Below are 13,514 nucleotides of genomic sequence, written 5' to 3' on the forward strand. Positions count from 1 at the left end.
CTGAATCATTTATTAAAAGATATTTATTATTTGCAAAATGAAGAAAACGGGAAATTATATTAAGAAGGGAAACATAAAAATCTATTTTTGGTTTTATTTATATATACAAGAGTTCTTACATTCTTAAGAAGCCACTAGCACGCATAGCGTTTCCGGTAGGTCCTTGTTCACAATTTTTCCCCGGAATATGACCCGCCAAATCATTTAACCAGGCACCCATTCACTGTTGGGTGAACAGAAGCTACAGCTAAGGATTGGCGCTCAGTCAATCCTTCCCGGGATACGAACCCAGGCCAAAGCGCCGGGCGAGTGTTTTACCACTGCGCCACGGGGACAGTATCTTCTGTCATTAAGGTGTAAGTGGCCCAGTAACTCAGAGTGTAAGGTAAGAGTGTAGGTAAGTGTAAGTAACTCAGCATAACTCTAACATGGCCCTTGAGTTAGTCCTAAGCTTATGTTATTTTAAATTAGGGCTAGATCACAGGGTGACCTTTAGCTCAATGGTAATGTGGTACATGGGTGTCAGTGGCCTTGCATGAATGTATCGCCTACATATTTACCTGAATTTATCTAACTGGCAAATATCCACTGGCACTAATACTCTCTTGGCCTCGATCAGGGCAGGAAGCCGGCGGTTTGCGAAAGGTCCCCCCATTTGCCCAAAAGATTTTTTCCAGCTGGATTTTAAAATGTAGCAGTTTTTGCATTTACGGCTTCGGCTGGTAGGCGGTTCCATGTGCTTATAACCTTGTGGGTGAAAAGCCATCACCAGTTTTTAGTCGTACAGTAATTTGTTGCTTGTTGAGCTTGAAACCGTTGCTCCTTGTTTATGTTACTTCTGACCTTTTGATGAAATTTTTTGGAACATCATACTCCAAATTGTTCCGTATTTTATAGGATTAAATGAGATCAGTCTTGTCACGCCTGGATCGTAGTGTTGTTAGCCCAGTGGTCCAACCGTTCCTGGTCCGAGAGTTGACTTAGTTCTGGATTTTTTGTCGCCCGGTGTTGTACATTCTCCAAAACAGCGTTGTCCTTCTGAAGATTAGGTCTCCAAGCATCAGTACAGTAATCCATGCACCAGAGATTTATACAATTGAATCACTACCTTCTTTTCCTTAAAGTCAAAGGTACGCTTGATTATTCCAAGGGTTTGGTTATCTTTCTTTACAGCTGGTCCAGCCTCTTGTGACACTTAAGGCGAATGGTGGATTCTGTCTCCAAGGTTCGTTTCTTCATCGATATGCTGTAAGGTAATGTTGTAAATATGGAAGTTGTGACGTGGGTTGCTAGTCCCTCACGGGCATAGTTTTGCATTACTCTATATTAAAAAAGTATTTGCCAATCTTCTGACTATTTGTGGAGTTCACGTAGATCTCTTTATAAGGCTTTAATACAATTTTTACTTCCCACTTTACCGTAAGCCTTTGTGTCCTCCGCAAATTTAATGATATGGTTTGTAATATTCTCATTTATGTCATTGATGTATATGGCAAAAAAGGGGTTTACCCTAAAATGGACCCCTGTGGTACTACATTTCTCCAGTCAGATTCATTCCCATTAAACAAAACTCTGCTTTCTTTGTTTTAAGCATTGTTTTATCCATTCTAGTATTCTACCATTTATTCCATGTGTTTGTAATTTTCTTGCTAGTCTTTCATGTGGTACCTTGTCAAAGGCTGTAGCAAAATCCACGTATACTACATCGACAGGAAATCCTTTGGCTAAGTAGCTGATTACTGTTTTCCAAAAATGTAAACAGGTTTGTAAGGCGGGATCTATTTTTAACCAACCCATGTTGAGTTGATTTTACATTGTTCACTGGGATATGATGAATGATTCCATCCCTTAGGATTCTCTCCATACATGAGCTTGCAGATGTATGATCGGATGGTAGTTTTCTGCTCAGCTCTTTCTGCAATTTTTTTTTTAAATAATGGTGTCATTTTCATATTTCCAATTTATGGGAACTATCCCTTGGTCAATATATTTACTGAAAAGCAATTTCAGCGGTAGTCATAGTTCCTGTGCTAGTTCCTTGATAACTTTGGCTTGAATTCCATCCACACCTGGGACTTTTAAGTCTTTTAGTTTGTCAGTGTTCGTCCTGATTATGTCGCACGTTGTGGGTCTATTCCTTAATTATATATATATATATATATATATATATATATATATATATATATATATATATATATATATATATATATATATATATATATATATATATATTCATTCTCTTCATCTCCTTCAAACATTTGTGTGGGTAGTGGGATGTCTGAACGGAACGCTGATGTAAAGTATTTATTGAGCAGTGTGTTTGCTTCCCGTTTTCGTGCATTATTACTTGGTTAGTCTCATCTTTTAAGGGTCATACCGAGTCCTTTGTTTTTATTTGACTTCTTAAACAGGCATAGAACGACTTTGTATCTTAATAATGTTCAAGGAAATTCATGTTTTCTCTTTCACAAAATTAACACATACAGTGGGCGGCTGGGGAGAGGTTACAATCATCCTCGAACGGGATATTTGGCTGTGCCGAGGACTGTTCATATTTCGTGGTTAGTTTAGTTTAGTTCATTTATGATGCACCCCATTACCCATCTTGTGGGCGGCAGTGGAAAGGGTTACAGAGGCACATAATGGGCTCAGGGACTGAACCCCACATTTCATTTAGCTAAGCAAGTTACAATCTTGATGAGCTAGTTACAAAATTCAACTATTTCGTCGAAAAGTATTTTGTTTGTAAATACCAGACATTAGAAATTAATATTTGTTCAGAAAACGTGGTGTCGGTGTTGCCACCTGTTGACGGAAGCACTAAGGACAGGTTTTTGGTTTCAAGGTTGTTTAAGACCACCACAAAAGCTTACTGGCCAACCAGCAAGCGTACGTTTTGCCTGAATATAGTTCAAGACAAACGAAAAACCAGTAGTGAATATTTTAACTTTCTTATCTTTCTTTCTGGGTCTAAAATACGGCGCCAAATTTAAGAGAATGTGTGGCGTCCCTGTCCGTCCTCCGGAGCGTTCCCAGGGGGACTATACACTATACATAGAAAGTTTGGTGTACTTATGGTCCACAAGCAGAAATGACCAAGGCAGATGATATATAGCATATTTATATAAGACACTCATTAAGAAAGTATATAAATGCAAGCAAAATTGAATAATGACCAACATGGCACCTCAAAAGGTTGTCATGGCGACGCTTATTCCTGGGTCTATGACATGGGGATGTACAACAAGTTTACGATTTTACTGCAATACGAATAAAAAATCACTTCTAATTAAAAATAACTTACAAACTAAATTGATCATAAGACATAGGGACTATTAAATCTAGTTAGTTGATGATACTGTAGACGAATGAGTTGAGACTATGAGGAAGAGAAAAGCATGGCTGGCAACTGAGGGTGTGTTGACCACAAGAGCCCCGGGGCGCCTCAGTCAGCGGGTGGCAGCGAGGGCGGCGGGTCGTTGTGCTCCCTGGCCGTCTGTGACTCACTTGTGTTCCTTCCTCAACTGCCTCTACGTCAAGAGCACCAGCCACGTTATCCTCTTAAACAGCTCTAAATGGATACTAGTGAGGCATTTTATTCAACCACGACTAAGATTTGAGGGCCCTCGGAGGATCGTTTTTCCAGTTACTTGATATTATTATTATATGGTTAAATGCTCCATTGTGTAGTGAAGGTTGGTGTTGGGTCCTCCCTCGTGAACATGTGCTCCGGTCTAGTATATTTCTGAACGCTGTGCACCGCGTTACTTCCTGCTAGAATGAATTCGTAAAACGTGTCAATTAGCAAGAGACTGGCGATACATTTCCCCCCGACTGACATCACCCAGGAGAGTATAGGCAGACTTAAGGGTTGCCGGGTGGCCATGGTGTACAGCGTTCACCTGTAGCCTGGCGAGGTGAACACGTCAGTTGAACACCCCGCGGGGAGGAGTAACACGCGGTCCACTATGGTGTGTGGGGGCGGCTCCGTCAGGTGGTTGGCACTTGTTGCTGTTCTTCTCAGTGCCGCTAGCTACGGTAAGTCTTCCTCTATTTATAACATAACTGCAGCATACATAACACTAATAAACTTGTAGTCAACACGAATAGCTGACAGCGATATAAAATAACACTAACGAGTTGAATCTTCTAGATATTCTTTACAGGGAAAACTGGCCAAGTTCAGGTATCCAGCCATGTCAGTTCGGAAAAAAAAGCCATATCTTTCCTTTCAGCCACTTGGGCTGGACGGTAGAGTGACGGTCTCGCTTCATACAGGTCGGCGTTCAATCCCCGACCGTCCAAGTGGTTGGGCACCATTCCTTGCCCCTAGCCCATCCCAAATCCTTATCCTGATCCCTTCCAAGTGCTATATAGTCGTAATGGCTTGGCGCTTTCCCTGATAACTTCTTATCGGGAACTTAACCCCAAAATTAGCTTAGCAAAGCATTGACCAGATAAACTGTAACTAGCGCTGCTGCTGCAACTATATTTAACTTCAAATATGGAGCCCTTTGTGTACAACTGTAGCCTTTATCAATGCCACTCAGAATGAATTTGGTGTACATAATATGTGAATTAAACTAAAAAAAAATAAGGGGAGTCTACTGTGGGTAAGTATATATTTGTTATGCTTGCTTTGTTTGGATGGGGGTCAGTTGTTGGAGTGTAAGTGACTATTGAAGTGCTTCACAGGCAGACCTGCTCGCTGCCCTTTACTTGGGAATGACTCCCTTTCCCTCGTTCTATCCCATCTCCTCCTTTCCTTCCATCTCCCACCCCACCTTTTCTTCCATCTCTCTTCCACCCCTCCATTTCCATCTCTGTCTCTTCCACCGCTCCTTTTCTTCCCTCTCTCTCCCCCACCTCTCATTTCTTCGTCTCTTTCCCACCTCTCATTTTCTTCCATCTCTCCCTCCCATCCCGCTTTATTCTTCCATCTCTTATCTCCTTTCCTCCATTCCCTCTTCCTTGTCCTGCCCTTCCGCTCTCATCCCAACATAACTTCCCAATCCACCTACTTCCGGTCTCCCTCTTGCTGTGTGTTAGTTCCTCTCCCTCTCTTGTACTTCCTGTTTCCGTAACCGTCTTTATCCAGAACTTCGTGCCTGTCCCTCTCTGCTGTGTAAGAGGGAAAAGTGAAGGTTGGATAAAGGTTCACGTGAGAGCAGACATAAAGGGCGGGTAGAGGAAGCGGACTGCGTCACCTGGCAGCTCTCTGCTGCACTTCCGGTCGTGTTCTGTGTTACCTGTCTGGCTGCTGCTCTGCCTCCCAGACACTACCCGCGGCTGGGTCTGCCTCCCAGACACTACCCGCGGCTGGGTCTGCCTCCCAGACACTACCCGCGGCTGGGTCTGCCTCCCAGACACTACCCGCGGCTGGGTCTGCCTCCCAGACACTACCCGCGGCTGGGTCTGCCTCCCAGACACTACCCGCGGCTGGGTCTGCCTCCCAGACACTACCCGCGGCTGGGTCTGCCTCCCGGGCACTACCCGCGGCTGGGTCTGCCTCCCGGGCACTACCCGCGGCTGGGTCTGCCTCCCGGGCACTACCCGCGGCTGGGTCTGCCTCCCAGACACTACCCGCGGCTGGGTCTGCCTCCCAGACACTACCCGCGGGTGGGTCTGCCTCCCAGACACTACCCGCGGCTGGGTCTGCCTCCCGGGCACTACCCGCGGCTGGGTCTGCCTCCCGGGCACTACCCGCGGCTGGGTCTGCCTCCCGGGCACTACCCGCGGCTGGGTCTGCCTCCCAGACACTACCCGCGGCTGGGTCTGCCTCCCAGACACTACCCGCGGCTGGGTCTGCCTCCCAGACACTACCCGCGGCTGGGTCTGCCTCCCGGGCACTACCCGCGGCTGGGTCTGCCTCCCGGGCACTACCCGCGGCTGGGTCTGCCTCCCGGGCACTACCCGCGGCTGGGTCTGCCTCCCAGACACTACCCGCGGCTGGGTCTGCCTCCCAGACACTACCCGCGGGTGGGTCTGCCTCCCAGACACTACCCGCGGCTGGGTCTGCCTCCCGGGCACTACCCGCGGCTGGGTCTGCCTCCCGGGCACTACCCGCGGCTGGGTCTGCCTCCCGGGCACTACCCGCGGCTGGGTCTGCCTCCCAGACACTACCCGCGGGTGGGTCTGCCTCCCAGACACTACCCGCGGGTGGGTCTGCCTCCCAGACACTACCCGCGGCTGGGTCTGCCTCCCGGACACTACCCGCGGCTGGGTCTGCCTCCCGGGCACTACCCGCGGCTGGGTCTGCCTCCCGGGCACTACCCGCGGCTGGGTCTGCCTCCCGGGCACTACCCGCGGCTGGGTCTGCCTCCCAGACACTACCCGCGGCTGGGTCTGCCTCCCAGACACTACCCGCGGGTGGGTCTGCCTCCCAGACACTACCCGCGGCTGGGTCTGCCTCCCGGGCACTACCCGCGGCTGGGTCTGCCTCCCGGGCACTACCCGCGGCTGGGTCTGCCTCCCGGGCACTACCCGCGGCTGGGTCTGCCTCCCAGACACTACCCGCGGGTGGGTCTGCCTCCCAGACACTACCCGCGGGTGGGTCTGCCTCCCAGACACTACCCGCGGCTGGGGTCTGCCTCCGGGCATTGTCCCATTCACTCCCTACTGCTTTACATCTATTGGGATTAAATTCTAGCAACTTTTTGTAGACGACGAGTCACAATAACGTGGCTGAAGATATGGTGGCCAAACCACACACCAGAAGATAAAGAGACGACGTTATGGTCCGTCCAGGACCACTATTGACTTGATAATGGTTCATGACGGACCGAAACGTCGTCGTCTCTTCATCTTCTGATGTGTAATTTGGTCATCATAGGTACTTTTTGTATTTACGCCTCCGTGGCTTGTTTAGTGTGTGTGTGTGTGTGTGTGTACTCACCTAGTTGTGTTTGCGGGGGTTGAGCTCTGGCTCTTTGGTCCCGCCTCTCGACCGTCAATCAACAGGTGTACAGATTCCTGAGCCTATTGGGCTCTATCATATCTACACTTGAAACTGTGTATGGAGTCAGCCTCCACCGCATCACTTCCTAATGCATTCCATTTGTCAACCACTCTGACACTAAAAATGTTCTTTCTAATATCTCTGTGGCTCATTTGGGCACTCAGTTTCCACCTGTGTCCCCTTGTGCGTGTGTCCCTTGTGTTAAATAACCTGTCTTTATCTACCCTATCAAATCCCTTCAGAATCTTGAATGTGGTGATCATGTCCCCCCTAACTCTTCTGTCTTCCAGCGAAGTGAGGTTTAATTCCCGTAGTCTCTCCTCGTAGCTCATACCTCTCAGCTCGGGTACTAGTCTGGTAGCAAACCTTTGAACCTTTTTCCAGTTTAGTTTTATCATATGGACTCCATGCTGGGGCTGCATACTCCAGGATTGGCCTGACATATGTGGTACAGTATACAAAGTTCTGAATGATTCTTTACACAAGTTTCTGAATGCCGTTCGTATGTTGGCCAGCCTGGCATATGCCGCTGATGTTATCCTCTTGATATGTGCTGCAGGAGACAGGTCTGGCGTGATATCAACCCCAAGTCTTTTTCTTTCTCTGACTCCTGAAGAATTTCCTCTCCCAGATGATACCTTGTATCTGGCCTCCTGCTCCCTACACCTGTGTGTGTGTGTGTGTGGGGAGGGGGGAAGAGCGTGTTATAAATTTGTGAGTGTGTAATCAGTTGGAGCCTATCACTATGGCATTGCTGAAATTCTTGGAATCCAATTTGTAGTTTAGGCTACGTATGATTGTGTGGAAGAACCAACAATTTAAAAGTAAACCACTTCAATATGGGCAAAGAATTTAACGTGACCAATCACAAACTAAATATAGACGTAGATTGTCGATTACTATTATCGCAGTGAAAGCTAGGGTGTAACAATGACAAGAGTAATTAAAAACAACAAAAGCGTTTTTGAGTACATTTAGGGCAAATTGTTGTGGGTCGTCCACAACGTCTATGACTCATATCTAATGTGTTACTCCAGTGTGTAATATGTTGTACTTAGGTCTTGCAGTTACAGTACAAGCAGCCTTCTGTTACATCCATTACAAGTAATATTCAGTACAAGGTGTACAGGTAAATTGTACAAATATTAATCAAATTAATCAACGAGGGGTCTGATTCAGAACTTTCGGGCTCTCGTTAATCCTTTTCCGCTATTTCTCCAGCCCGTCCTCCTAAGGTTCCCAACGTACAAAAAAACCTGTGGTATTGAAGTGCCCTTATCCTAACTCACCAGAGAACCCAAAACAGAAAACGGGACAGTATGTCAACTAGGTGAGTACAGGAAGCAGCCTGTAACAATTGTCTAACCCCCTAGGTACCTATTTATTGCTAGTTAACAGGGGCAACAGGGTGAAAGAAACTGCCCATTTGTTTTCCACCATACCTTAAGATTACGACTTCCAAGTGCTGTTCACTCAGCCACATACCCCCTTGTGAGAGTGAGTGTCTGAGTATTAGTTGTACGTGTTAGTCACTGGACGAGACTGTATGAGTAAGAACAGTCAGGGGGGTCGCCACAAACATTCCGCACCTCAGCTTAACAGGGCCGCTTCTACCAGCTCCGTTAGCCTCCCTCTGGTGCTTCACAAACCCATCCACCCATTCTCGCCCATCACCCACTCACTCTCACCAATCACACACTCTCACCTCCAACTCTCACGCTCATCTCCCACTCTCTCACTCATCTCCCACTCACTCACCCATCACCTACACCCAACTCATAAACAGTGTAAAGTGTTCGAGGTATGTTTTTTTAATTAATCACATTATGTAAAAGAACACTGCTTATGTTAGACTTAAATCTATGCATATATGTTAGATTAGCATTTTAAACGCTCTGCAATCACCTTTCGTAATTGTTCAATAAATTACTGAACTATATATTTAACAGACCTCGAACCCTGTCCATATATATATATATATATATATATATATATATATATATATATATATATATATATATATATATTTATTATTTTCTGGTTTAGGGCTTCTATCCCTCTAACTATTTTCTTAGCATCAGGGCTTAATTGAAATAGGAGTTCTCCAAAACTCATTTTCGTACTTTTAAGGTAAAAAAAAGAAGTGATTTACTATAGAGTGTATTACACTTATTTGTATAATTTGCACGACGTTTCGAACCTCCATGGTTCATTCTCAAGTGAACAGATCTTACAATACTAGTTGATTTTATACCCGCATTAGGTCAGGTGATAATACAATGAAGGTGAAAACATGGGGGGATACATAAGGGATAAACATAGGGGCTGCAGAAGGCTTATTGGCCCATACGAGGCATCTCCTATCTAAACACAAAGATTAATCCAGTGTAATTGGCCTGTTATGTTGGACATTGTCTTCTGTGTTGGCATCGATATGTTCTTGTCTTGTCCTTACTCTCATGGTGGGTAGAGTAAATAGTTCCGTGATTTGGGTGTTCATGGTAGGTCGCTCTATTCTTATGTGAATTGCCTCAAGAATTTGTAATCTTCTTGAATCTTGGGTTTTGTCTATTATGCAAGTATTCTTGTTCAACATTTCTCTTGTTAGAGTAATGTCATGGGCTTGTCTCATGTGATTCCTAGGGGCACCAGATTGAAGATGGCATGTCAAACGCCTCGTCAGCTTGGTCGACGTCATACCTATGTACTTACATTGAAGGTTACATCCTTCGTGGGGGCAAGTGTACATGTATACAACGCTTGACTGCTGTAGAGGGTTCTCCGTCGGCTTCGGGCTGTTTTTGATAAGGAGTTCGGAAGTCTTCTTGGTTTTGTAGAATATTATCAGGTTTATCAAAACATTGGATGTCTTGTTGCTAACGCTTCTAGAAATAAATTCATACTATTCATGACAGATCTCTTTTTTGCATTAAGATTTGTTGATTTCACCTCCATCAATGTCCAGTTTATATCTCATAACTTATGATTATCTTAGCGGGCCAGCCAGACGCTCAGAACTCTACATTTTCAATATTTAAGGCCATATACCAATCTCTCATCTTATTTTAAAAGTCAATCTAGATCGTCATAGCTATAGTGAATCTTCTCAATTTATTTCCCGCCATATTTTTATGTCTATAATTTTGCAAATGTTGCTGCTTGATCTTTTCTTAATCGTGTATATAGTAAACAACAATGGATCCAACACACAGCCTTGGGAAACTCCCAGTTACATCGGTTTTCAACTCGGACATAACTCCCATTTATACTAACACACTGTTTCCTGTACAATAACCATTCATAATCCAATAAAGTATGAACACTCGCGAACTTTCTCTTCCCCTCAGTAACATGCTCCTCTAACTTTATAATGTCTTCCGTGAAGCAGTGTCAAAGCCTTAGCTACAATCAAGGTATAGAATGTTCCACTTAATTCCACTAGTTTCTTCTTTGATATATGAAAGAAAACAAAATTGAGTGTGTGTTTGTCATAATTCTTATCGATCCATTCACCCCACACACCCTCGTCTATCCCTTCAACCCCACACACACACCATCTATCTCTTCACACACACACCATCTATCCCTTCACCCCCACACACACACACCATCAATCCCTTCACCCACACACACACACACCATCTATACCTTCACTCACACACCATCTATCCCTTCACCTACCCACACACACACTCATACAAGCCTTCACCCACATATCCTCATCCAACCGTGTAGGTCATTCATCAGTTAGGGTGGGTGGTGAAGGGCACAAGGGGGGTTATAGTGTGGGGTCGGCACCACCCACATCCTGAGCAGTCACTAACGGACGGGAGGCAGCATGAGGGGCTCCACACCTTCCTCGTAAACACTTATGGTTTACAGTCACACCAGACACAGTTTTACACCACAGTACGCAGCCTCGTCATGGTTATTAAGTGGTTCCCTGGGAACCTCCTACCTATGTGATGTGACTATAACCTGAGCTTGTAAAAGTATCTTAATCACCTTCAGTGTGCTTAATAACACACTAGTTTCTATAGCAGCTATCTTACACTGTCAACTTAGGAGAGACATTATAATATATATATATATATATATATATATATATATATATATATATATATATATATATATAATATTACACACACATGTGTGTGTGTGTATACAGCTGGTCAGAATTGCATTTCACCTTTGTAAACGCACATTAATGACACTATGTAAAAATACACCTCGAATACTGTTTATGTAGTACAGATGTAAATCTGTGTATTTATGTTTGTAGGATAGATTAACATTTTAAAAGCACTACAATCACTCTCTGTGGTTGATCATAAATCATTGAACTATATGTTTAACAGATCTCTAACTCTGTCCATGGAGGACAAGAAAATGTATATATGTTGATTAGCATTGTGAATGTGTGGCCACGTCTGTGGTAGAAAACAATAATAATAAAAAACAAACTTATACTAGCAAACAAATAAGGCCGGACCACAATCAAGGTATTTAAAGAGGGAGTCCAAACTCATTCACGACAAGGCTATGTGGGCCTCTAATAAAAACAAAATCCTCACTAACAGTAAGGGATAAATAGTAAGGGTGCAAGGGATGATTTCGGGGCTTAGCGTACCCGCGGCCTGGTCCTCGACCAGGCCTCCTCCCACCTTCCCCGATCAAGGGTTGTGACAGTTGGAAAAATTATCAAACATGGTCACAGTAAATACTGCACGTGCAGAATATTTTTTAGAAGACATTTTGGAAAATGAATTGGCTAATAAAGAAGAGTAATTCAGTATCGAACTTGCTATTTAAGATTATCAAAAGCAGAATTAATGCAGAAGGAAAGACTGCCGATATAAAATACCATGGCCATTTTTTTTAATCATTTGCGAGATGCCAATCAATTTTAAAGCATCGAGTATTAAAATGAGTAAATTTTAAGCATTCAGCCATCAAGTGGAAATTAATGAAGTAGCCATATTAGGGAAGTGAGGTATTGGCTTATTAAGTATTAATACAAATTAAGGTAATGGATCCGATTAAATATTACACTGGTCCGTTAATGAGTAGGCTTATGTGGATGAACTTAGGTGTTCTGGAATATTTCAGGGTTTCACTCCAAAATTTATTAATAACTAATTTATTTTGGACCTTAATGTTTTTTTTGGTACCCAATAAATGCATATCACATCTTAATGACGTAAAACTAATAACTGAGAATCAGAAGAGAGCCGACTCTCAATGCATAATACCCTAAACATACCCCAGAGATCATCTGAGATATGGCATTGGAACTTCAACCCAGACAAACACAAAGTGTGAGGATAGCAATAGGAGTAAGAAGCCCACCTAGAAACAGCACAGAATGAAAGGGGTGCAACTTCAAACATCAGCAAAGGAGAGAGAGACCTGGGAGTAGCCATAACGCCAAGTCTAACGCAAGAGGCACAAGTTCAAGTATGTTTATTGAGATAAGCAAGAAATACATCTCAAAGGGATAGAGTAGCTTAGGCTATTTCTACCCGCCTACAAGAGGCACGCATTAGCAGAATAGGGTTGGCGACATAAGCCTACGGAATGGCCAGATGAAATTCAGGCACTTTGACAACTTTCTAAGCGCAATCTATCAGAGATCCACTCTTAATTATGAAGATTATAAATGTGGGTATGTAACTTCCACATGAAAAACAAAAACATATGTATTATTATTAACATCTTTATTGACAAAATTACAATTTTGCCTAATGATATGGAAGTTCCGTGATTCGAGGGAACTGAGCGACCAGGAAAAGCTGAAAAAATTGGAAGTCGCCACACTGAAAGGGAGAAAGAATATGGGGGGACGTGTTAACGACGTTTACAATCTCCAAAATAATTTGCAAAATAGACAAAAGAAGAAATTTTCAAAGTGGGGAACAACAGAACGAGGAGACACTGATGGAAACTGGACATTAATGAATCACTAATGTTAGAAAGACCTTTCTCAGCATAAGAAAAATAGAATGGGTTAGTAGTAGTAGTAGTAGATGAAACTAGTCCAATAGGCTAGGTTACACAGTCTTAAACGCACAGTGCATACTCTAAGGAAAATTATAATGTGGGAAAAGTCGTTGCATTAAGTGAAGAATAATTCGAAAAATTGTCCCTGCCAGTACATCTTAAGTGAATGCTGAAAAATAGTGAATTGATACATCACGTATCACGATACATCACAGTGTTATAAGTTTCTCGTAGCACGGGCTATGGTGAGCCCATAGTCATCATCGAGAAAGATGTGGATTTTAGGCGCTTCGAACATCGATCCACTGACGTGAGAGGTGGATGCTCTACCGACTGTACTATGGGTTCGAGGCACCTAGTGCCTCGAACAAATGTGGGGACCCATAGCCTCGGAGAAGAAAAGGAGTATTCAAAGAAGATTTTGTGGAACATTGAACACTTTAATATTTTCTTCTCCTACCACCCCCATTCTTTTGTATATACACATATATGTTTTATTTAAACTGTGTTACAAAAAAGGAGTTACATATTGGGTACAAAGATGATTATCTTAAGT

The 13,514-nt window shown here is 43.8% G+C and overlaps 1 protein-coding gene across 3 annotated transcripts in view; it reads left to right on the plus strand.

Annotated features, from left to right (window-relative positions):
- Nucleotides 1-3,433: 3,433 nt before the first annotated feature.
- Nucleotides 3,434-13,514, plus strand: part of LOC123752332 (uncharacterized) — a 32,546-nt gene continuing 22,465 nt past the window's right edge. The window contains exon 1 of one of the 3 annotated variants that reach the window (XM_069333300.1): nt 3,434-4,038. In XM_069333300.1, the coding sequence (XP_069189401.1) occupies nt 3,969-4,038 (70 nt within the window). In that variant the 5' untranslated portion in view covers nt 3,434-3,968. The remainder of the gene's footprint in view (nt 4,039-13,514) is intronic. The other 2 variants (XR_011229938.1, XM_069333298.1) reach the window with 2 other exon arrangements.

The sequence above is a fragment of the Procambarus clarkii genome, chromosome 29 (genome assembly GCF_040958095.1).
Source record: "Procambarus clarkii isolate CNS0578487 chromosome 29, FALCON_Pclarkii_2.0, whole genome shotgun sequence".
Classification (NCBI taxonomy): Eukaryota; Metazoa; Arthropoda; class Malacostraca; order Decapoda; family Cambaridae; genus Procambarus; species Procambarus clarkii.